Source organism: Eutrigla gurnardus (assembly GCF_963514095.1).
Source record: "Eutrigla gurnardus genome assembly, chromosome: 21".
NCBI lineage: Eukaryota > Metazoa > Chordata > Actinopteri > Perciformes > Triglidae > Eutrigla > Eutrigla gurnardus.
This window is the reverse complement of record NC_139932.1, coordinates 10,526,422-10,551,704: the sequence shown is the minus strand read 5'-3', so window position 1 is coordinate 10,551,704 and position 25,283 is coordinate 10,526,422. Positions and strand designations below refer to the sequence as shown.

At 44.1% G+C, this 25,283-nt stretch overlaps 1 protein-coding gene across 3 annotated transcripts in view; it reads left to right on the top strand.

The window, feature by feature from the left end:
* The window catches only part of iqsec3a (IQ motif and Sec7 domain ArfGEF 3a), a 78,743-nt gene that overhangs the window by 46,400 nt on the left and 7,060 nt on the right, over positions 1-25,283 (top strand). For all 3 annotated transcript variants that reach the window (XM_084038255.1, XM_084038254.1, XM_084038256.1), the window contains 10 exons: positions 1,216-2,510; positions 8,406-8,567; positions 12,455-12,577; positions 16,042-16,208; positions 17,828-17,967; positions 20,461-20,586; positions 21,790-21,889; positions 22,028-22,186; positions 24,488-24,580; positions 24,873-24,916. In XM_084038255.1, the coding sequence (XP_083894381.1) occupies positions 1,216-2,510; positions 8,406-8,567; positions 12,455-12,577; positions 16,042-16,208; positions 17,828-17,967; positions 20,461-20,586; positions 21,790-21,889; positions 22,028-22,186; positions 24,488-24,580; positions 24,873-24,916 (2,409 nt within the window). The remainder of the gene's footprint in view (positions 1-1,215; positions 2,511-8,405; positions 8,568-12,454; positions 12,578-16,041; positions 16,209-17,827; positions 17,968-20,460; positions 20,587-21,789; positions 21,890-22,027; positions 22,187-24,487; positions 24,581-24,872; positions 24,917-25,283) is intronic.

Below are 25,283 nucleotides of genomic sequence, written 5' to 3'. Positions count from 1 at the left end.
CTTGGACCACCTTAATCCTGATGTCCACATCACCTTGATATACTGACGGAGAGAACAGCAAGGATGTCTATCTCCCTATGAATGCTTTTTTTCATGTGCACTGTCTATGCAGCATTTTATAGAACCCATTTAGAACATGTTAATTTTAGTCATATTTGTAAAAGAAGGTGTTCCGGCTATTCTTTCAAAGCTGAATCCTCTTCCAATCGTGCCCTTGATACAGTTAGAACAGAAACATAATTATATTCATTGATTTAGTCTGAATGAAAAGGATTTCAGAGTGACTGGAGAAGATAAGAGCAGTTTCTGGGCACTTCCAAAGATACCCCACCCCCTGATTGTTCTGGGAAACTCAAAAGAGGTCTCATCTAGTGTTTGAGCCACCGCCAGATAAGAACGGCTATATTACATCTCTATCTATTTCCCACAGCATTTGAGCAATTTTTCACAGGCAAGATTAATGGCTTGTTCAGTTTCAGACAATTTAAAGTTGTGTGGAGGACCTCTCTGTAGGATTCTCTGAGATTAGGAGTTCTATTTGCGGAGGAAATTAACAGTTTGTCCAAATGTCATGAGTCAGCCTTTGCTGTGTTTTCTTTTAAACTGTGGCTTTGACCAAACCGTATGTAGTTTAAGTACACACATCACAAGGCCAGCTTGCAGAATAGTATTACTGCACCATGTGAGGATATTAATAGTTGAATTTGGAGCACTTATATATTTAAAAATTGTGTCTACTCCTTCAAAAGTTGGCCTTTAAAACCCTTTTTATCTCCTGGGATTTTCATTTATGTTTCTTTTCCCACCACAGTTATCCTATTTCTTATTATGCCCACCTCATTCATTTCCCCACACACATTCCACTTTTTTCACACTGCTATTCAACTCATATGCCATATTCATCTTCCATGCACCCCAGTGACAAGAAGGAGAATATGAAAAATGTCCAAGCACTGGTAGTGACCTTTCAGAAATATAAACGTCTGTGATGCAGAGCCCTGAGCAATACTTGGTCTTGTGTGTATCCTGGGATTATTCTGCAACGACTTATCAGTTTTCAACCATTCTTTTCATATATGACGAGTCCATAAAGTCACATTTTTTTTGTGTCCTTGCAGGTTATAGGCTGTTATCTGCTTTATGTAAATCAAAAAATACAATTGAAATTCCAGCAATTCATTATTTCCCTTTTCTATCCTTTCTCCTATTTCTTAGATCGAAATGTTAGAGCACAAATACGGTGGCCACCTCATCTCCCGCCGGGCCGCCTGCAAGATCCAGACTGCCTTCCGCCAGTACCAGCTCAGCAAGAACTTTGAGAAGATCCGCAATTCTCTGCTGGAGAGTCGCCTGCCTCGACGCATCTCCCTGCGCAAGGTCCGTGTGCAAAACACGGAGGGCTTCTCTGCTGAACGGGCCCTGGCAGAAGGCTGCAACTTGACAGGCATCCCGTTGGTGCGCTCGCCGTCTCTGCCTGCCACAGTCGGTGGCTCCCTGACCGACCTGGAAGACTCGTTCACCGAACAGGTCCAGTCGCTGGCCAAGTCCATAGATGACGCGCTCAGCAACTGGAGCCTGAAAACCATGTGCTCACTGCAAGAAGGCGGCACCTATCAGTTCACTGCCGACTCCTTCAACGCAGCAGCAGCGGCGGCGGCGGCAGCAGCAGCAGCAGCAGGAGTAGGAGGTGGAGGAGAAGGAGGCAGGGTGGGAGAGTCGACGATTCATCAAGGCCCCGTGGACCCGAGTGACCTGTCGAGAAGTGCGAGCAAGCTGATGATGGCGTTCCGGGACGTGACGGTGCAGTTCGACAGCCAGAACTTCCGTGTTTCGTCCTCGGTCATGGAATCGTCCACCGTCACCCTCGGCAGCTGCGTCCAACCAGAAGGAACCCCCATCACTGTCACATCTGCTTCCACAACGACGAACTCAACTCCGGCCTCTTTTCCTCCTTACCTCCCACAAGAACCCCCTCCTCCCCCCGCAGAGCTCCCAGTGGAACCCATAGACCCCCCACCGCCCCCGCAAGAGCCGCCGCCACCCCCAGAATCTGAATTTGACGACGGCGAGCAGGACGACGACTTCCCTGCTCCTCCTCCGAGTGAAGAAGAGCTTGAGGAGGAGGAGGAGGAAGAGCAGCATCCTCTAACCCCTCTGGATAAGATGGCTGCTCCTCAAAGCGCAGAGGAGATCGTGGTGGTGCCGCCGCCCACAGGGCCCCCACACGCCCCTCCGCCACTGCTGGGTAGCTCGCCCATGGCAGAGCCGCTGGAGGTCAATAGGTGCGGCTCCGAGATAGCAGACAACAGCTCGGAGCAGATGAGCAGCAGCAGCACGTCTACAGAGGCACGGTCCACATCGGAAGCCTCGTCCAAGGAGGCCCTGCAGGCCATGATCCTCAGCCTGCCACGCTACCACTGTGAGAACCCGGCCAGCTGTAAATCACCCACGCTGTCCACTGACGTCATGCGGAAACGCCTCTACCGCATCGGCCTCAATCTCTTCAATGTGTGAGTAGCTGCTGCATTGTTTTAAAATGATTTCACATACACGATCAGATGAATCCAGTCTGGGAAGTTCATTGGATTTGGGAGTACTTTGGGAGTATTGGGTCCTGTAATGTGAATGTTCCTCACATTTGCTTGAAGCAAGAGGCTAAATGAAAATCTAATATTGGGACTTGACGGTGGATATATCATATACAGTGAGACTTAAAACAACGTGTACTTCTATCCCTCCTCTAAGTATACCTGGGGTTTGATGGAGCCTTCTGGACTCAAAGAGCAAAGAAAAGCATTTTTCCTCACAGATCCCATTGTGCCGAAAGAACAAACAGAATGAGTCCCAGGCAAGATCTGAGGTGTCTTCTTTCTTCTCAGGAAGACAAATCAGAACAGGGATGAATTATTGAGACAGCGAGTGTGGAGATTGATTTTTAAGGAGGAAAGGAATGAAAAGGAAACAGACATAGCCAGATATGGTGGAAATGACAGCTTCACCCGAACCCCCTGCCGAAAGGGGGACCATATTTTCTAGCCCCCCAAACTGGGACCCTTAAGTGTACAACAGGTTATGCATGCGCACATGTACATGCAATAGGCAATTTTATGTTTGTATAACTAAGGGTTAAGGTCACCTTTTTTAAAAGCGTGGCCACTTTGAGTGACAGGTGGGACACCAGCCGCCAGGTTGGGACCCAACAGACTTTTTCTATTGGGGAAGACATATCTGTAGCCTCAGATCAAACATAAATAGCTCTTATTGAAATTATTATGTCCTAAATTGTAAAATTCAACAAAAGCCTAATCCAGGGTTATTTTCGTGTTGTTTCATCTGCCACTTTCATAGAAACTTTCGGGTATAATCTGTATATCTCAGGTATAATCTGCCACTCTCAAAGCTCATCTTCAATACCAAGAAGAACGCATAACGACACAGATAACTCTTACATCCGAATACGAGATCTACCCAACTCACACACCATTTCCCTCTGTGCCTCCACCACAGAAAATCAGCAGTCTTGAAACGCTTGTTTATGTTTGCTGGTTGCAGCTTTTCAGCCATTGTGGTTTCAGTCCCCCCGCCCTGCTGCAGAGCCAAGAGTGACAAAGTCAAAACCTGATAAGAACTTCCCAGGAGGCGATCTTGACAGGTACAAGGTGGCTACATGGCAGCGGCGGATAGGGGGGGGGGGAACTGTTGCCATGGCGACAACAGTGCATGGGGCCAGCTCTGACTAAATCTGTTGAGATGTGTGTCAAACTCAGTCAGTTTTGCAGTAGAGAGTATGTTTTGAATCTGTTCTTCAGAGAAGCTCTCAAATAGTTTAAATGTTACATAATGCATGTGGTAAATGTTTGTTAACATTACGTTCAAGCTTTAAAAGCACATTCTAATGTGGGAGCTGATTTTATTTGTTCAACCCTCGTCTCCTTTTTTCGACATGTTTGTAACCACATGACTCCGTACAATGTGCTCCGCAGCCAGCGGCACACTTGGAAGGAAGCTTTAAATGAGGCGTTTACCATATGCTCTATTGGCTTCTCACCCCAGCCAATCCTAAAGGACGCAAACACTCCACATAGGGTCTTCAAATAAATGAACTGAACTCACTCACATATATTACAAAGTTGAGCCCAGCCACTGATGGAGTTGCTTGGTAACAATTATTAGGAATGCATGAAAAAAAATGATGGCAACGATCCACAAAGGCCCAAAAATTCTCATTATTCATCTACTGAGTCGTGAATGTAGTTAAAAGTTCCTTCAGCGCCGTGTGAAGCGGCATCCTAGGAACCGGAATGAAAAATGTGTTAACATTTCAATCCACGCTTTCTTTTGTCCCCGCCACCTCAACCACATCCATAGACGCGCTCCTTGCTTTCCAAAATATCCCGCTTTGATGGAAAATACACTGTGTTCCCTCGGGTGCAAAAACCACTACAAGATTTTTGATATTGCCCCAATTAAGCCGCCTCGTACACATTTAGAAGAACGGAGCTCATAAACACACATTATCTATTTGCTCGCTGCCAAGCTCTGCAGAGCAATAAAAGCGCACAATAAAGCCGATAAACTTTGACTCGATGCTGGAGCGTGACACTGAAAACTAGAGGGGCAGAAACGAGCTGCAGATTGAATAATCGCCAGGGGAAATGAAGGAAAGAAATGAAAAAAATATGTATGAAAGGCAAGAAAGGAGGTGGATTATATACAGATTGCTATAAATGTATATTATACTGTTATATTTCTAAAATTAGATAACAGATAAACACATCCGTTTAAGAGGTTACATTTTAAGTGTTAAGGATTATTGCACATATGGGTCGAAAACAGAGGATAATGGTTTTGTCCAGCTATTGGCAAGTTAGAATAAAGAAAAAGATCCCTTGCTCTGTGTTTATATTTACTATTCTCTCTACCATGACTTTTCCCAGACATGTCACTCTGTACGGGAGAGGCAGAGAAAGTTTGGCCGCAGCAATTCATTAAAAAAATGTTTTAACGACATGCCCAGAGAGGAGAAATGAGGACATGTATATATATATTTGTAATGACTGTTTAATGAAAGCTCACAGTTTTCATAAAAGGACATTTTTGAAAGCCTTTTCTATGTGTTTGCAATCCCCTCTTCTCATCCAACCTGATCAAACACCTTGAAAGATAAGCTGACTTTTAATAAATTGGCTACAAGGAGAGAGAGAATGAGGAAGGGAAAGCAAAGGAAAAAGTAGACAGCGAGAGAGAGAGAGAGAGAGAGCAATCGAGCTTGAGGCTTATTAGTTCCACCAGTTCATATCCTCCCTCTAATACCTGCGCTGTTGTATCCTTTGCATCTTAAACAGGGTTGTTTGCTTTGGGCTAAAACTTGGGTACTGCTTGATCATGCGGACCAAAAAAAAAAAAAAAAAAAGCGTGCACATATGCGCACGGCTAGGTAATGTAAAGTGTGAGTGTGTGTTTGTTTCAGCAGGTGGTCTATGTGGGGAAAGTTAGGGGGAAAGTAAATGAAAAGGGAGAGCGGAAGTCTGAAGTTTTGGGTGTACGGGCGCGCTGGTCTGCACAAGAATTAAAAAGATAAAACAGTGAGGGATGGAAATGGAGTGCAAAAGCGAGAGCGAGCAATTGAAAGAGAATCAAAAGGCAGAGAGGGGTGGGAGGTTGAGAGAGGGAGAGAGACCACTTGATAAAGTTTCCACCTTGAGTGTGTATGGAATAACAATGACTCCATTATGAGAGAAGAGTGTGTCAAGGACACTGCCACCACACAAGGGAGCTGATAGCAAACCTTCAGCAGAGAGGGGAGGAGGAGGAGGAGGAGGAGGAGGAGTGGCACTGGTGACAGATTTCCGGGTAGATTTCTCTTTTTGTATGCATGGCGTGACTTTTCCATTTTATACATTATGGTCCAGAAATCGTAGATGTGTTGTGAAGGAGGACTCACATCGACTTCCCTTCATGCATGAAAATGGAGCGCCATCAGAGCTTCATGAATTAAATAAAAGGTGGTGTGAGAGATATGTAGGTGGTGGTGGAAGTGTGGAGAGAGAGAGAGAAAGAGAGAGATCTGAACACATTTTTCAGGGAAGACTAATTAAGATCAGCGGATCAGCAAAGCCTGCCCGACTCCTGGAGAAGCATAACCTGCATACACAAACCTGGATTAACAGTCCAGCCACGGGGCTAAATGACCCAGCACATAATCACAAACTCAGAAATCCAGATGGCGAACACGGGAAACGTTTCTAATTTCTCCTTGGCACTTCTGTTCTGCAGGTGGTACGGAAAAAGTTGGCAAAGTAGCTCAGCTGAAAAAGAGAGACGTACATTTATTTATATATACCTTAACTTTGCCAGCTCAATTGTATGAGAACATCAGCAATATCCTCTTTACGACACCATTATATTCTTGCCTTTTTTATCAAAAGCATACTTGATGGACAAGAGCATCACTCTGAGTCCTAACCAGTGGAATGATTCAGAGTTTAAGTGCTCGCATCACAAAATCGCGTTACCACTCAGAAAACTGCTCAACGACACTAACCAGCCATCAATCTATCCCTGGTTAGTAATGAAACAGCAATGTGTGCGTCTGGAGAAATAGCCAACAGAATACAGAAGCACTTGTAAAGGCCATAAAACACGGCTGAGGTACGGCCACGGTGCGCATCTGAAATAGATCTGTAATAGAGGGCCAATAAAAGTGGATATCAAAGAAATATGTATTTATGATGGGGTGAGGGTCCAAGATGGGGGGTTGTTTGTGCAACAAAGAGGGAGGCGAGAACAGTGTGTGCGAGGGAGAATGCCGTCTGGGCACAGAGCAGTTTATTTGTCATTCTAGCATGACATCTGGGTGCTGTCTGGCAGCGTCTCATGCATTCACAAACCAGAGGTGTCTCCGTTTTGTTTGTGCCATCGTGTTGCTGTTCTCTTTTCACACTTTGTCCGTGGAATGCTCCCAGTGAGATTGTCCCCACGAGTCCTCCGACATATAGTACGTGATCCGAAATGACCCGCGTGACCTTCACAAAAAACGTGTTTCTGGACTAAATCCGGGCAATCTGTACTTAAAATGTTAACAGGGTTGTTTCCAGTCTCATTCTGCACCACCCATCTGAGTCTATCCATCCTCCCTTTCCCTCCGCTTGCCGATTGCTAATAATAATCACCGTGTGCCATCCGTCTGTTGTTGGAGAAACATCAAGTGAGTGATATGTGCCAAATTTGTTTGGCGCGACGTCACCCTTGGCCGAGAGGGCGAGCCAGGAAGCGGAGAGTGTGCCGCGGCTGTCACAGCAGATGCTTCGAGGCAGTCCAGCTTCACTCATCATCCTCCCTCTCTCTGTCCTCACGTTCCCATTCCCGCACATCTGCTCTGTCTGGTTTTCCTCCAGCCTCCTCCTCCTATCCTGCCCTTTATCCCTCTCTCCCCTCCCCTCCGTCCCGCCCTCGCCTTATAAACCCATTAGCTGTGGCACACACACACACACACACACACACACACACACACACACACACACACACACACACACACACACACACACACACACACACTGCTCCGTTATGTAAAAGGCTGTGGTTTAAACACTGTATAGAGGGAGCTGTGGTGATGATGTGGTAGCCTCCCTAGAGCGACTGTCCTCTATCTCTAATAGGGTTATAAATAGTTACGATATTACTCCCTTGCTCCTACGTAACTCCTGCCATGCAGTCAGCGGAAAATTATCAGCAAGGCGACTCCCCGGAATCGTAGGAGAGAGATGACTTTCAAAAGTGATGATTCACGCAAAAGCCACGAGATGTTTAGACACTTTTCCGAAGGCACGAGGAACGGGAACTTCATGGTCCAGCCAAACGGATGCTCACACAGACGCTCACACGTGCAATCTGTGTAGAAATGATCCTGCCAATGGTTTTACACGTTTCAGCTAGAGGCCACGTCTGCTCACACTCTGCATGTAGCCAAACAGCTACTGTAACAACAATCTGTTTCACCGCATGTAATTCATTTCTTCGTTTGTCTCAACCTGTTTCAACAACAAGAAATCTACTTGGGAATGCCTCCGTGCATATAAACAGGGATTTAAGGCCGGGTCCCAGATCAGCCATTATTATTCTGGCGGTATCCCCTGAATTTAGCAGAGTATCAAGTTGTTTAGCAGTTGTTAATGGATGTTGTAATTCAGCACAGGTATGAATACAGATGAGATTGCGGCCCCTTTTAACAGTCTCCATCTACAATGTGCAGATGTGACAGTGATAATCATAATAATCCATATATCCAGATGTATAAGGATCTATTTTGTGTTGGATTACTGCTGCTCAGAGCAAAGTCATCGGAACTGGCAAGATTCACTTTCGCAGTTTCTTCCTTTCTTATTCTTTTTTTCTGTTTGTTTCAGAAACCCAGACAAAGGCCTTCAGTTCCTGATCTCCAGAGGCTTCATCCCGGATACACCCATCGGCGTTGCCCACTTCCTCCTCCAGAGGAAGGGCTTGAGCCGACAGATGATAGGAGAGTTCCTCGGCAACAGCAAGAAGCCCTTCAACAGAGATGTCCTAGAGTGAGTAGTTCACATTATTTCCTTAGGTCCTTGTAAGGAGAATTCACCGCTCCTCAAAAAAAGGTGATTCCCCCTATAATCCCTTCATTGTCTGGGAGATCAGCGGTCAGGATCAACTACAGGACTGGATTCAATAGAGGATTTGGCTCAAGGAAAATCCTCATCTTTTAGTGACAATATAGTGATTGTGGTGTGTGTTGATGAGCCTGTAAAAAGCTTTTACTCCGTTTCCAACTCCTTCTTTGGGTCATTTGATTCCCCGAAACCTAAATTATTACTTCAGTATCCATTTATGTCAAAGCTGTTATTTTGTTTTTGCAGACGTTGACGTTTGATTATATTTTTCATCTCAGTAAACAAACTGAAAAAAAGCCAGATTGAAGTGTCATGATCCAACAAACAAACCCTCATATTAACTTCCAATTGTAAATCCAGGTTGACTTGCGAGACAGAATGGCGGAAAGGGAGGATAACAAGCTGATAAGACAAAAATAAAATAAAAAAACTTGCCTGCCCTTTATTGTTTTCCTGCTTCTTTTATCACATTGATATCAAAACCATTGTTGCCGTTGTATTGGCATTATTCTATCAAACTAGAAGAAAGAAACGAGGAGCATATTAGCCTTCATCTGATAATGTAAATATTGTTTTTGAGATTTCATAAACGCATAAAAAAGGAAATATTCACTCCTGGTCTTGGTATTTGTACCCATCGCTGTGACTGGTGCCATCTTTAAATTAGATCTAAACCACCACTAGATCAGATGATATGATCTATGTGGAGCATAGAATCCTACACTTCCCACTTGGTTGGTTGGACCAGGCTCTCAAATTGATATTTTATTTTTTATTTATACGGCCTTCACTCAAAGAAATGTGTTTTTCTTGCATCGCCACCTTGACTGCTCTTCCACCAGTGATGGTAGAGGGGCGGAGCCAGATTTTCTCACTGAGGAAGAAAGAGTAGATGTGCTTCTGGCCCATTTTCAGATTTGTAATAAATAATAATCATACTACATAGTCTTACTTTTAAATGTGAGGCAACTTTAAGACTTAAGATCCTGACTTTTATTCCCATGCAACCAATGCCGTCAAGCTCAGATAAACCTGATAACAAGCTTATTTCCTCAGACTAAAAAAAAGCCACAAAGACAGCATACAACTGTTTTTACAGACTTATTAGTCCTCCTCACAAAAACTGATGACTGATTCAACTTGTATATATTAAATTGCTGGAGTTTACCTTACTTTTATTATATGTGGAGCCATCATGCAGCACAGTCCTTCAGTTCTTTTAAGCCGAATAAAAATAAAAGACAGGGAAAAAAACATCAAATCAATGTGAAGACAGCATCACACACGTGCACACATGACTCACGTTACCCTGTTGGTTTCATTCCAGGTCATTAACCTGATTGGCATTCTTTGCTTTGAGGTTTTCCTTTCTCTTTTCCATGTTTCAAAAAAAGAAAATACTTATTTCATCTCAGTTATTGTCTTTTTTTTATTCTATCACATTCTCTCATTCACCAATTACTTCTGCATTTGCATATCAACCCCGAGGAGGCGAGGCGGATTTCTCTTTTATCCTCCCTTTTGTCCGAATATCAAATCCAGAATATACTTTTAGTCATCGCAAGGGCAGACGTACACGACACAGCACTCCGCCAAGTTGTTCACCCCGGGCTGCCCTCATCTAATAGCCACATTTTCTTAAACGGACACTATCACGGCTCCAAATACTCTGCATTAACAGGATTCTGCTTTTAAAGCTTCAAACGGCGCGGGTATCCTTCAGCTCAGGTGACATTGGGATATATAGATGCATATTTATTTTCCTGCAGAGCAGTCACACAGGCGTGCACTGAGTGGAAGTAATGCTGAAGAGGAACATGATAGAAGAGTGCAAAGTGCGTGTGAGAGCACTTTGGATAAAGTGTAGTCACAGGAGAGCGGTGAGGGATTGCAGTCCAATGTGAAAATCGCTCATGTTGATTGACTGAGCCTGAATATATATATATATATATATATATATATATATATATATATATATATATATATTTGCCGTGTCCTGTATCCCTGAATATCCCTCCTCTCCTAATAAACCCTAAAGGTGCCTCATTCTCTTCCCATTTCTCCAAGCATAAAACAGTCGTTAAAAACGTCTCAAGTCAATTAAGCCAAATTGTCGTTACAGATTTGTCTTCCAAGAAATGTGACACTCAAGGTGTCATTTCCGGATAATATACTATACCTGTTTGGCAGGAAATGTGAGACCTGTTTTAACAGCTAATCTACTCAGAATATGTGTAATACAATGTATGTATGTATGCAGATGGATGCGATGTGTATGTGTGTGTGTGTGTGTGTGTGTGCGCATGTGCATTATGTGAAGGAGATGGGCCGAAGCACTTAGGCCAGAGAGCATCTCGTCTGGTGTTACATAAACATGGAGTGACAGCTGTGGAAGGAGGGAGGGAGAGGTGGTGGAGTGAGGACGTGCGTCACGGAGAGGCCGCTGAGAGACGCTCGACAGGCCCGAGAGTCGATCGGGAGGTGGATCGAGTCAGAGTCACTGTGTGCTATAAGCTTCACCTCCCTAAGTTCTTTAATCACTGGGAAGAAAATAATATACAGTTTAAGCCGATAAGAATATGGGCGGATTTTAGGACTAGGAGGGGGAGAAAGATGGACGAAGGGCCTGGAAGGAGGGAGAGGATGAGAGCCGTGTTGGACTGATGTCAGCAAGAGGCAGGAGGGATCCGGGGGAGTCGACTCAGCGGGAGAGAGAATGACTTTGGAAGTGAGGGCAGAGGTTGTGGTAGTTTTGTCACAGTACATATGACTGCAAAGTGTAGCTTGTGTAACGCCAATGGTGGGGATTGCACTGAATGTAATAGTACACAGTTTATGGTATTTTTATTGTGAGCAGGTTTGTTGGATCTCATGTCGTGATACACGGTGCGTGGGTCGGGATATCTGAGGAAACCGCATGCGTCACAGTCAAGCACCCGCCTCATTAACTCCCTTTGGTCACAGTAATCCGTCTTCATGTGTGTGAGAGTGTGTGTGTGTGTGTGTGTGTGTGTGTGTCAGTGTGTCCTGTAGTACAACATGAAATGATCAGAAGCAGAAGTCTTGACACAACTACAAAAGGAGTTCCAGATCACCATCGTTCTTTGAATCATCAATGAGTGGATAGTAACAGATTATCTACGACTAATGTGGATACGTTAGATACCTAATCCTAACCCAGTATCGCATGGAAACTTATCCAGGTGTTAAAAAAGAAGAAAAAAAAACGACGTTCATTTCATAGTTCCATTATTGTTCCACTTTGTACCTCGACACCTTGCATCAAAGCGAGGGAAACTTTAAAACCTCCCGACTCGTTTTCCAAAGTCACCTTTCACTTCAAGACCTCATTTCAACTCCAAATTGCCCACGTTGTATTTATCCCCCTGAACTCATTGGACAGGATATTTGACTTTTTTTAATTAAAGTCATTAAGCCGGGGTTGTCAGGTAATGGGAGGATTTTCTGCTCTGAGGGACAGTGTGTGTGCGTGTGTGTGTGTGTGTGTGTGTGTGTGTGTGTGTGTGTGTGTGTGTGTGTGTGTGTGTGTGTGTGTGTTGGCAGCTGTGGCACGGAGAAGACAGCCTGGCCCAGTCTTATCCCTGATGTCCGTGCGTGGCTAACACCTGCAGTAAGCGGAGTGGTGCTCTGACTGGGAATTAGATGAGTGGACTTTCATCTTAGGCGTACATCCACAGATCGAGGGCAGCTACTGCTATCGTGTTGATGTGTTGCTATGAATTGTAATCTATTTGCTTTTTTTCCCCACTGCTCTTTCCACACCACGTCCATCCCCTCGCCACGCTCCACAGTTGCGTCGTGGATGAGATGGACTTCTCGGGCATGGAGCTGGACGAAGCGCTGAGGAAGTTTCAGGCCCACATCCGTGTCCAGGGAGAAGCTCAGAAGGTTGAACGTCTTATCGAGGCCTTCAGGTAATAAGACAGTCTGGGTCTGGGTTTTATCTACAACAGGCAACGGGATGAGATGTTGGCATTCTGGTTTCCAATGTTGTCTGAGTAGTATTGACTAATCACGTTCCAGCAGGCTTTGGTTGAATGCAAACAGTCTGCGTGGAGCAGAAGGGGTGGAACACATTGGCTGGAATTAAAATCTTGGAAGACATCGGTTGTCGTCTGGAAATGATTTTGCATTTCGTTGGTTTAAAATAAGCTTGTAAACTGGCGACTGGGGAAACAGTCTGGTTGTACGTGCCGTCTCAACTCCAGCCTTGTAGTCACCTCAAATTCCAAAATTAAAGGAAGGTTTTGGCCTCGATATCCGATGGTTCCACTGGAATAAAAGTAAACATAGCCCCTTGCCCCCGGCGGCTTACCTCAATCAGACTAATAGGTTTCTGAGATGGGGTTTATCTTGCAGTATTTTAGGAGAGCACATTAGCTGCCATTCTTACAGATTTCCATTCCATAAACCTCCAGTTTTAAAGGAACAGTGTGCAGGATTTAAAGAGCATCATTAAGCAGAAATAGTACCATAGTGAGTGGCCAGTCGGACAAGCAAGAACCAAGGATTTGACCAGTTTGATACATGTATTTATATTCAGAAAGTGGTGCAGAGAGAGAGAGAATTGCTTTAAAAAGGAGTCGAATATGAATATTTATCATCTTGTTGGTTATGCAAAATAGACCTCATTTTCCCTGCTGGTGTCATTTACTTCGACTGTAACGCAATTCTGGCTCTGGTGATATTTGAGCTGATGTAATGAAATAATGTCACTCAGGCGTGGCCCTGGGTGGAACTTGTCCTGCGGGTGCTTTAAGATGCATTTCACAGGACTTTTCTGATCATGAAATATGGCTACATCGAGTTCCGACGCCGCGCTGAGAGGTGCAGACTTGTGATAAGCGATTTCTGTTCTGTTTTTCCCCTCCGTCTCCAGGAGCACTGTACAGCCACGCCAGACAAATACACAGAAGGGGAACATCGTAACAAGCATGACTAGATTTAATCAGATAAAAGCCATGCAGGCAAAAAGAGACGTGCACACAAAACGCCCACTGTGTCTAAGAAGCGATGGAGTAAACACGTGTCATCAAGACACACGTATGATCTCAGCATGTCGAGTCACACCGCCTCACCCCTTCTTTCCTCTCTGCTCGGCTGCAACGAAACATCGACAACGCAGAGAGTCATTTCTAGACGACTATACTATTTGCGGTGCAGCTGTGGCTCAGTGTGCTATTGCTAACTGTTTGCCGTGGGCCCCCTCCGGAGTAACGACCACCTGTCACAGTTGTCGAGGTGCCCAATGAGGAGAAAAGCGACGGCGTCGTCATAGTCAGTGGGCAGGGAGGTTGGCACTGGCGATGCTTGGACATCGATGTCTGCGTGTTATCGGGAGCAAGAGAGACACTAGGGGGTGAGGAGGCACAAACTGGGGAAAGGGAGGAAGGACGGGGAGAAAAGGGAGAGGGGGAGGAAGGGTTATAAATAACCAGCGTTGCGTAACCGCCACTGCCTCTCTGTGCCTGCCTCCCATGCTCCTGGGCTTTGATATGCCTCCAAACACACACACACACACACACACACACACACACGGAAAGAGAGAAATCTCCAAAGTAAGTGAAGGGGATTTGAAGCAGCAGTGAAAAGGAGAGAGGGGAAAAGTGAAAAGCAGCCAGCAGCCTCAGTATCTGCTGCGTCAGTGTGCTAATGAATGAAGGCCAATAAGAGCCAGCTCCCAAATGCTGCAGACGGATTCAGTTTCTTTATTTCCGTGTCTGCGCTACAGCGTTGTATCCTTATTCACTCACCCCGTGGTCGCATACTGTTGCTGTATTTTCCCAATTATAAATAGAAAGGATCACGCAACTTGTATAATCTCGCACCAAAAATCCAACCTCGCCGAGTAGATAATGACTGTTGGATTACATCTTTAGCGATCTGTAACAAAAAGCAGAAATTGGTTTGGAAGACGGCGGCCAAGTTCCAAGACTGCCAAATCCACTGGCTGAGCAGCGTCACGTTGTGCCGGTTCACCCTCTTGCTTTTGTTTTTGTGGATAGTCATTTTCCCCCATGTTTTTTTTCTGTGCAGAGTAAGAGCACACATTTCGGCTTTTCACTCCATGGTGCTACGAGGATTTACAGACGAGATCATAATTGCTTGCTGCAGTTTTCAGACGCTGAGATGTGAATGAGCGTCTGTGTGAGGCTCTGTGATTACCAGGCTAAGACAAATCCTGTTTAAGGGACATCAACAAAATTCCAATATCGAATTTACACAAACCTTTAAACCCAATAAATAACATTGTATTTCTACCACAGGGAACAGTGTCTTTTACTGCATTACCTCTGATTGGTGATCACTTTTTTGAAGAAATATCTGTAAATAAAAGCACGTCAGCACTTGTTTGTTTTGGGGTTTTTTACACGAAAATGCTTAGTAGTCGAGGGACGTTTTTTCAGCCCCGAGTAGCGTCTGCAGTCTTCCTCATAAGCTGCGTACAGCCCCGACCGCCTCCACTAAGAAGGAAGGGCAGCTTGCATGTTGGCTTAGAGGCAAAATCAAATTATTCTCTACTGCTTATAAAGCTTAATTGCTGTGAAGGCACTGTCATAAATGATGCTCAAATGAGCCTTTTATCATCAACCGGGAGCGTCTCCCATCTGGATTTTGGGGGTTGGACAATTGGACGAGGCGGCTTAGTGATCTCTTAGTGAATGAATCAAACTGAAACTATAAAAGCGAGGGCAACTAAAGTGGAAAATGATGCCCCTTTTATTATGATGTGTATAAAAGCGGGCAGACAAACACAAGCTTTGTTTTTCCCATTAATCCTGCAAGGGGTGAAGCAGACCACACAAAAAAATGGTGTTTTTTGGGAACTACATCAGACTGAGCCTGAGTTATTCTGCAGAAAAGCGCCTCGGTAAGGGGAGTATTTCTTCTCAGGCACGTGAATGTTGGAGAATGTTTGGCTCAGTGGAGGGTGTGCGGGTCCCGTGTTTAACATCATCTTAGGTAGCGCAGGGTCCATGTAACCATCCGATCCAGTGGGACGAGTGTGTTTATAGACGCAAGTCTCAGCGGAGCACCGCAGTGTGAGGTTCATTGAGGCAGCAAACAGCTTTAGATGAAGCCACGAGTAAAAATTAAAGCCATAACTCTTATTTCTGCGTGACGCACTCAAGCTCGGCTAGAGACAAGGCATTTATGAGCATGTTGAAGGATGCCTTTGGTGTTGAAGGACAACGTATTAGCCATGTCTTTTCCCTCCCATCTTATAGATATAAGATATCTCTTGTTATCTGCGCTCTCATTCCTTTGTTTTTTTCTAATTTCTCTCTCTCTCTGTCCTCATCATCACCTGCTCTTTTCATCATCGTATCTTCTTGTTTTTTAACCTCTTCTTTCTCTACCTCCGTCGCACCGACAGCCAGCGCTACTGCATGTGCAACCCCGATGTGGTGCAGCAGTTTCACAACCCGGACACCATCTTCATCCTGGCCTTCGCCATCATCCTGCTCAACACCGACATGTACAGTCCGAACATCAAGCCCGACCGCAAGATGATGTTGGAGGACTTCATACGCAACCTGCGAGGTAAGGGGCGTGGCATTTAGGCATGCGTGCAGAGGCACATTAAGGAAGTAAAAAAAAAATGTGTCATCTGAGAAGGTTTTTGGGGGTTTGGTGCAACAGTGTTTGGATCTCTATTAAATCAAACCTGCATAAATCCAGGTCATAAAGATAAGGTTATATTTCTATCCCTGCCAGAACAGACACCAACAGAAAGCACTAACAGCAATTCTCGTCTCCCGCACGCCGACAGATGCTCATTCGTCGAGTGTTGCGGACGAGACAGGAGCGCCGTGGTTTTGCTCTCCCTCCACGCAATCAATCAGAACGCCGAGGTCGATGCAGAACAACTTTAATAGATTCATCCAGACTGTTCCCCGCAATTAAATTAAGTTGGAAAATCAATCTCGGCATTTTATGCAAATTAAAATATGCCTTTCTCTTGGCCTCTCCATTTGTCTTCCGCTCAGTTTGCTGTGTTTTTCGGTCTCTCGATGCATTCTCTTATCTTGTTTTTCGTCTCAGTTGGAATATCATTCGGTCTGTTTATTAATCCATCTGTCCTTGTTTGTATTCTCTCCGTTCCCCTCTCCTCTTTTCCTTTCTCCGGTCACGTCTCCCGTGCACGCTGACAGACGAATAACTCAATCAACTAATTGACTGAGGTGGTATGCAATTATGCACCAGAAACCAATAGTAATGAAGAACCACAGAACATTCATTATCTCAATTAAAGCAGGCCGTCAGTGTCAAAGCTATTCCACAATGGGCCAACACAGTATAAATGAATTAATCCTTTATGTCAGCTCACTCAAAAATGAAAATTTTCAGTGCACTTTTCAATGTCCTTCAGGTGGGCTACTGCTAAAGCCAGAGGATCACCAAAGTCATTGGGATTCATCCTCTGAGCACCATGAATATCTGTACACAATCTCATGTCAATCCATTCAATATTTGAGATATCTCAGCCTGGATTGGTTTTCACCAAGCAAAGCGACAGACAGCAGTGAAGTTGTGAGGAGTGGAAGGGAAGACATTCCACAAAAATAAGCCACTTTATTCACGTGACACTTTACACACATTTCCCCCCTGGACATCTCCTCCACTTCCTCCAACTCCGTAATGCGCAGCGATGTCTCAGCGGTGTCCCAGGGTGCCTCGCTGTCAACGGCATCACTTCATTTTCTCCAAACACATCCTGCCCCATTGAAGACTCAATGTACCACACAGCGCGCTGCAGCTGTGTGCCGATATAATGGGGGGGGAGTCATCTCGAGGGCAACCTCTCAGCCTAATGACATGCGGCTCTACCTGGGTGGAAATGCCACGGCCTCGAACTGCACCGTGTTCCAGACGGAAAGTCTTTCTGCGGGTGTTTAACCTTTCACTTGCCAATTCACCTCCTCTCACGCTGCCTTCTGTCATCGCTTAATGGGGACAGTAAGACAGACATTCAAAGAAGGGGAGACAGGGAAAATATGCACTGAATACTGAACTTCTTTCCGCTCTTAGGACATCAAAAAATGAGGCAAAGGGAATGTGCGTTGGTACAATATTAACCAGCTTTGTTGTATTTACATGTTTAAAACCGTCCACCCTGTGATGTGTATACTCGTGTGTAATCAGCCGTATTCACATCTTAGGTGTGGACGACGGAGCAGACATCCCCAGAGACATGGTGGTGGGAATCTACGAGAGAATACAACAGAGGGAGCTGCGCTCCAACGAAGATCACGTCACCTACGTCTCCAAGGTCGAGCAGTCCATCGTGGGCATGAAAACGGTACGCACACGGGCACCTCTGGTAGTTTACCAAAGCCCTCGATGCACAGCAACGTAGCAAACCCTGACAGTAGCTTAGCTTTGATTAAAACCATATTTACACTTAACCTGCGTTAGTTTATATTTTTGGCCACTTGGGGGAGCACTTTAAGCTCAGTTTTTGGTCTCCACCAGCTCCTGAGATAAAGCTCTTGAGCTGCTAAATACTATAATTTGTTCACCACATATATTGTCTTTGGTCTGATTCTGGTGGTCGACTTGATCAAACAGCTACTTTATGCATCTGGACAGGATGTTGGTATTGTTCAGGGTGAACCAAAAACAAAGTCGATGTGCTTAAAGATGCTAATGGTACAGCAACCCAAAACTTCACCAAACAGCATTTCCATTATTCAGTAGCCTATAATAATTGAATCTGTATTTACAGCACATTTTATAATCTTCTCCACTTGTTGGAATAGTAGAAAGCTGGCTAAATCACACAAAAACAGGAAATATTACACACACCCTTTGCTAACTCCATGCATGCCAAGCCACTCACTCATTATTCAAGGCCCCATCACTATCACCTAGCCTAAGTTGTGTTAGCGGAGCACATTTATTAGCCATTAAATATCTCATCAGCAGCAAGATCATTACTTCAGGTCATTACTCCAGCTAGAAACATCATTAACCACCGCTACCATTAGAGCCTTCTAACAGTTTAAGGTTAAAAGTGTTGGGTCGGTGCACCACCCGACTAACGTAAGCGGTTGAACCCAACGCCCGGATGTGCTTTAGTTAAGAGTAGCTTACAGGCATCGACTTGTGGCTATTGTTTCCATTCACCGTGGGAATATTTCTGTGGAAAGTTGGATGCGTTTTAGACTTTCACAAGTGAGGAGGGCGCATTTAGCGTTCTAATTGACTGATTACACTGATTCATGTGGGAATGTGCTGTGTGCGCCCCCCAATAACGCCGAAAGGCTTTCTAGGAAAAATGATTCAACAGTTCAGGGAATCATTTTAGAATCTTATCAGTGCAGAGTTCTTCCAATCCTTTATTCATTAAATAATTATAGAAATGACTTGTTTTTAATTTAACACTATAAAAAAAAACATTTCACAATATTGTAAACACGTTGAATTTCACTATGCATGTATTTTGAATTAGTTTTGAATTTAATTGCCATGGTTTCCTGTTTACTCACTGAATGACATTGGAACCATGACATTGAAAAGATTGCCGCTGTCTTTTTTTTGTTTGTTTTTTTTTTGGCTTGTGCCCTTAAGTGCTTCTCCGTGATGGATGAGTAACCACAGGATGACAGAGGGAGTGTTGTCATAGCCAAAACAATGATAGATTGTTGTGACAGGAAGTGACTATTCCTGCCCATGGGAGTGTCTGCCATAAAAAGAAAAAGTTTCTTCCTTAGAAATACTATCACAGCAGGTGTCAGAGTCCCTTTATTGTGGATTTAAGACGCACCCTAAGAGGGAGTTGTTCATATTAGAATTATTCCCCAGATAATAGGAGTCTGCTTTATTTGACAATTCCATCAGGAAAGGATTTGCATCTTTGTGAAACATGCGAGAGGCATTTCAAGCTAATGATGTCTTTACATGTTTCTGACATTAGTGTAATGAGAACGCAGGCTGGTCTGGCCAGCTGGGCGGGAGTCTGTCAAGCCTGCAGTGATGAGATGAGAGAGCATGAGAGGAGGAGGAGGCCGTGTGTGTTCTCTCTGCATCGCAAATAGTCCGCTGGGAGTCAACACTGGAAATGCAGAGAGAGAAGCGAACAGAGGCTGCTAATAGTTGTATTTTATCAAAAAGAAGGGATGAACTTTGATCCAACATGGAGACAATCGTGTGTAGAGGAGGGAACAGCCATTCTCCACCATTTTTGTAGTGTAGACCAGGCTTCTGGAAACACAACAGCAGAATTTAACAATACCCCTCCGTGCGTTATCCCCTATGCTAATCCAATTTGTGTCAGAGCCAATAACCAAACAGCAAGATGCAAAACAATATAATAAAAATACAACACAAACAAGTGGACTGCTCCAGCAACCATCACCACACCTGTGGTCATAAATGTAATTTTCCTCGAACATTCCTATAATGAGACTTTTTGCTTGCTCACATGTAATATAGTTTAAAAAAGTGTGAAACTTTGGATAACCTTGAAACAACACACATCCTTATCTCTTGCTCCAATTGATGGTTTTTAAGACGAACGTAAGGTCAGATTCATGGCACGAATCTGTCTCAGCAAGGTGGTTTTTTTTTTGTACTTTGTACTGTAACCCCAGTGAATAATGCGTCGTACTCCAGCTGTAAATCATTTGTATTAAAAGTCTCTCTATACACTTCAATATTCTTTCCCCGGCTCCTCTGAGGGAGAAGTCTCTACTTCATCCTCCACATGGACTCGAATGACTTTAAAGCCTCTCAGACGCTTCATCCGAGTGATTGAAGTGTCATTTTCATCTTTACATCTTTGCCTCTGCAGGTTCTTTCCGTCCCTCACAGGAGACTGGTGTGCTGCAGTCGACTCTTTGAGGTGACCGACGTCAACAAGGCTCAGAAACAGGCAGCACACCAGAGAGAAGTCTTCCTCTTCAACGATCTCATTGTGGCAAGTATAGCAACAAAGAGGGATTCGGTGTATCTCTCATATATGTTGTTATAGTCTCTCATAAGATGGTTGTTTCTGCTGCACGCATCCAGTCAAGTTTTAAAAGCTGCTTATTTTGTTGTGACAGCTGCAATGCACCACCACCTACCTCGGATGGGAGCTCCCTCTCTTCCCCTCCGTTGTTTCATAACTCCGGCCTCTCTGGCCATTTCCTTAAATAATAGATGGTAGCAAATGCAGCTTTACAGTGCATTTCGTACGCAAATATCTGTCCCCTGCAGAGCGGCTTCAGGGCCCGGTTATAAAGTTTGTGTTTCACAGCACGGAGAAGTTGTTCGCTTTGTCCAAAGTCACGCAGATTTTAGAATTAGCAAAAGGTTTTCATGTTGGGTATAATTAATGTGCCCATTAGGAGCCACGTGGGGGAGGGGTTAGCCATCTAAAGTGTTTAACTACTCATAATTATGTCAAATGTTGATCTAACGCCAACAAAATCTCAGATAAAAAGGCACAGCAGCTTCAGTACCCCCCCTGTTCCTGCTAAAGCATTAAAGTAATTGGTAGCTGCAGGAAAAATAGGTTAAGGCCAATTTAGAAGTTAGGGGTGAAAGAAGCCATCTTCCAACATCACAGGTGAATTCTGTCCATTTTTTTCTGTTTTAAAAGTTAGCGGTGCGATTTATACCAGCTTTGAAAGTGGGGCCGAAACTGTTTTTGAAAGATTTCTCTGGGAAATTAAAGTGATGGGGACTTTTCTTTGAATGTGGCCCCTGTTCTAGCAGCTCGAACATCGAGCTGTGTTTAATGTGCCGATGTGATGTATGGGTTTAATACGGCCCGCCTGGTAAACTGTGGACCCCACAGCAGCTCTGCAAAACAGATTAGCCTCATTCGCCTTCTCTCGGTCTGGAAGGTCATTCAATGGAAAAGCTCCACAGCATCTTTAATCTTTAATACATTGTGATATAAGTTTGCCAAGGTGTTGTTTTTTTTCCAAAAGAGCACCGGCGCACAAATCATTAATATTGACAATGTGCTCTTTGAATAATCATCTTAAATCATCAAATAGTTTCTTCTTTCTGAGCTTTCTTTGAAAGGCTGAGATATGGAAATATCAGCGACAAAAAGGTTTCAGAACACCGAACACAGTCGGGCTCTTTGTCGTTTATTTGTTTCTATAACTGCTTTTCTCGTTGTCTGCAGATCTTGAAGCTTTGTCCAAAGAAGAAGAGTTCTGCAGCGTACACTTTCTGCAAAGCTATGGGCCTTCTTGGCATGCAATTTCACCTGTTTGAAAATGAATGTAAGTCACGATTCTTTGCCTTTTCTTACCGATCTGTATTTCCACTCATTTTGATGGTGCAGTATTTGAGGTAACTTTCCTTGGAGTTTTTCTTGTTACTCCCATCTCAACAATTCAATGTCCCGTTTGCTCCCACAGACTACCCTCACGGCATCACCATCCTCTCACTTTTCGGCTCCGAAAAGAAGCAGGTATTTAACTTCTGCGCCCAAAGTGCTGAGGAGCTGCTCAAGTTCGTGGAAGACCTGAAGGAATCAATCGCCGAGGTGTCAGAGATGGAGCAGATACGCATCGAGTGTAAGTGTCCGTCTTGATAGAGTTTTCCCCGTGGTAATAAAATGAGGCTGCCAATGAATTATTAGGCATACGTGACATAAAGCAGGCCAAAGGGATGTGCAAATAATTGTTAGTATTCGTTGTAGCTGCTTCTGGCACATGGATTTATTGCAGTCAGGATGATGCTCGGTCTCTATTTGAGTCACGTGGCTGCTTGCTTCCACTGTATATGTGTGTTGGCTTGTGTCCATCAAGTGGAAATGTTGCTGTCGTCCTCCTGTGGCAACGCAACCAGCACGACCTTTTTCAACCAAATCAATAATCTCACATCTTGAGAAGTGAGGAGACGACGGTGGATTCTTAGATATCCTGTGCGGGACTCAGCAAGTCCTCAGATAGTACACATGAGTCAGAAGCCATCCTTTGTTTTGTATCATGTGTAGGTGCAGAATGGCGCTTTTCATTTTGTTTCCTTTGGTGTACTGTAGCTCAAACAGACTGCAGGGGGGCAGTCGATTTGAGGTGAAAAAAAGAAAAAGAAGAGGTGTTCTTCAAAGCTGCCAGGTTTCCGAGTGGTTCGGGTCTGCGTGCATATGAAGTTCTCCAGAGAATAAGACGTGCACACACTTAGACCCACATAGAGAACCAGAGCATCCAGAGTTCTGCCTCTTGCCAGTGAGCATCAAAGTGAGCCTCCCTGCTGGTATTTGACGCAACTGCATTACCCTTCACAGGGGGGGGGGAGGGGCAGCAGCCCGGGGAGAGCAGGCAACAACATATGGAGACAGGCAGTGGTTGACAGACGGAAGTTATTTATCTCAGTTGAGTGGAGGAAGGATAGAAAGCTGTGAACCCCCCCAAAAAAACTACATTTAAACCGACACACAGAAATAGGAACTCATGTTGATGCATTTTTGTTAAAATGCATAAAAACGCAAACTTTTTCCTGAACAAAATTTGGAACAAGAATGATGGCTGGCACAGAAAAACACCACATCATTCTTTCTCCTCAAGTGTTTGGTATCGTTGGCACATTAGCAAACATGCCTGCAGCTGGCTCGCTTATGTTTGGGCTTTCCCTCTTTGAGACAGGAAGGGAAAGAAAATATCACATTTCTGTTCATACGGAGACGCATTTTTTTCTGCATCTGGGTCTTTATAATGAGGTTTCCTTGTGGAATTGATCACTTTGGTTCAGTCCAACTCTCCCTTTAAACCTCCAGGGAAAACAAAACAAAAAACTAGCTACTAACTATTTTACAGACAGTATTCTGTATTTCTATTCCCTGTGGTGTCTGTAGGCCTGGCTGTAACATTGGCCTGTTACCCTGTTTGCATACAAATATAAATTAAATAAAATTCAAAATTAAATTACAATAATTTCTCTATAATAATTACTACCACAAAACATGCTTATGCGCAGGAAACTTGTAAATCAAACAATTGGGAACATATTGACCTGCACAATAAAGTGTTGCCGTTTTAGAGCTTCATAATTACCCTTTTTAAAATAGATGCATTACAAAACAGGACAATTTTCTGTTTAGTTTGACAAATTTTTGTCACACCAAAATGATGGAGACATTGTGTGATACTGCACCCTTAAAGCCAGACTAGGCACTATATTTTTGATGACCTATTTAAAAAAAGAGTCTGAAGTAATTTCACTGTGGCAGCACCTTGGGGCGAGGCTCTTGATTCACAGTGTGTAATGTCAAAGCACTCCACAAGTTTGCAAAGAAAAAAGGACTGAATAGTGGCTATATAACTGCATCAGGATCACAATCGGATGATGTTTGAAAATAATAAATGACTAGTCCGGGTGACTAGATGAAGTGCCTTGGTTGTCTGGTGGGAGGGGCTTAGGACAGAGAGGAGAGCTGCCTTTTCCAGAAAAATGCCTGTTGAATTATAATGCTGATAGGTTATTATGTAATTTTTGCCCCATAATGCCAAAAATAAACTGCCTCTACCAGCTTTAAGGTCAGCACCTGGTGGTTTTGCAGTTCAGAATTAGAATGCGCTGCAGAGCTGGAGACAGAACAACATTTAGTCCTCATGATTGGAAATGACATGCGATTAACATCAAGTGTGAAGTGTAATTAGCGAGATGGCGAGTTGTGTTTTGAGATTAGAGGACAGTGGGAGGGGAAGGCAACGAGAGCGTGTGCGTTCAGCTCTTTGCAATAAAGTTGACTTGCGCCGACTAATATGACTTTTACCCGCCACCGTCTTCCTGCCTGTCTATCTACCTATTTGGCTCTCTGTGGTGCTGTTCATTATGATCATCTTTTGTTGTTGTGTGTCTTCTTTTCTCTGCAGGGGAGCTGGAAAAGCAACAGGGAGCCAAGACACACTCAGTAAAGAACAACGGCACACAGCTAGAGCTGCGTGGCAAACAGGGCTCCCCATCAGGTGTGTGTGTGTGTTTGTGTACCATTGCTTTTTAAATTTAAAACCCACAGCAGAGACCTTGTCCTCAATTGCATTCATTTCTCTGCTGTTGAAAGAAAGTTGAAGCACTGCTGTGTTTTTTGAGTGGAAAGAAGACATGTTCTGCTTAAAAAGGGGGTTGCTGCGATTGAATAAATCTTGAATTATATTTTTAGCTCCTCATAACATGTTCAGATGCAGTTAAAATTAAAATTATAGATTAACACAGACATTTTGCTGCCACTTTCCCTCCCTTGCTTCCCCTCCTGTCCAGGAAACCAGGAGATAGATGACAGAAGTGGACACAATGCAGTAGAGGTAAGTGTTAGTGATAGGGCCATGTCCCAAATAAAAGGTAAGTCAGTACAGTGCATCAGTATCAGGGTAGGATGATCGCCAGGATAGTCATATCTTTAGGGCTAGAGGAGTCAAGCAGGAGTGGGTGAATGGATGAGAGAACGAGTGCTGCGGGCATGTGAGGTAACCCAAACAAACTCAATATATTAGATAAAGATGACTTTGCGGTGCAAAAAAAAAATAAAAAAATAAAGAAATATGGTGAAATGAGTAATATCATAGCAGTCAGAACAGGTTCTATCCGCAGAAAACGCATCAGACGCAGAGGCTTAAATATTATCTCTAAGCCTAAAAAGGAATAGGTTGTAATTAGTTGCACAAGCTCAGG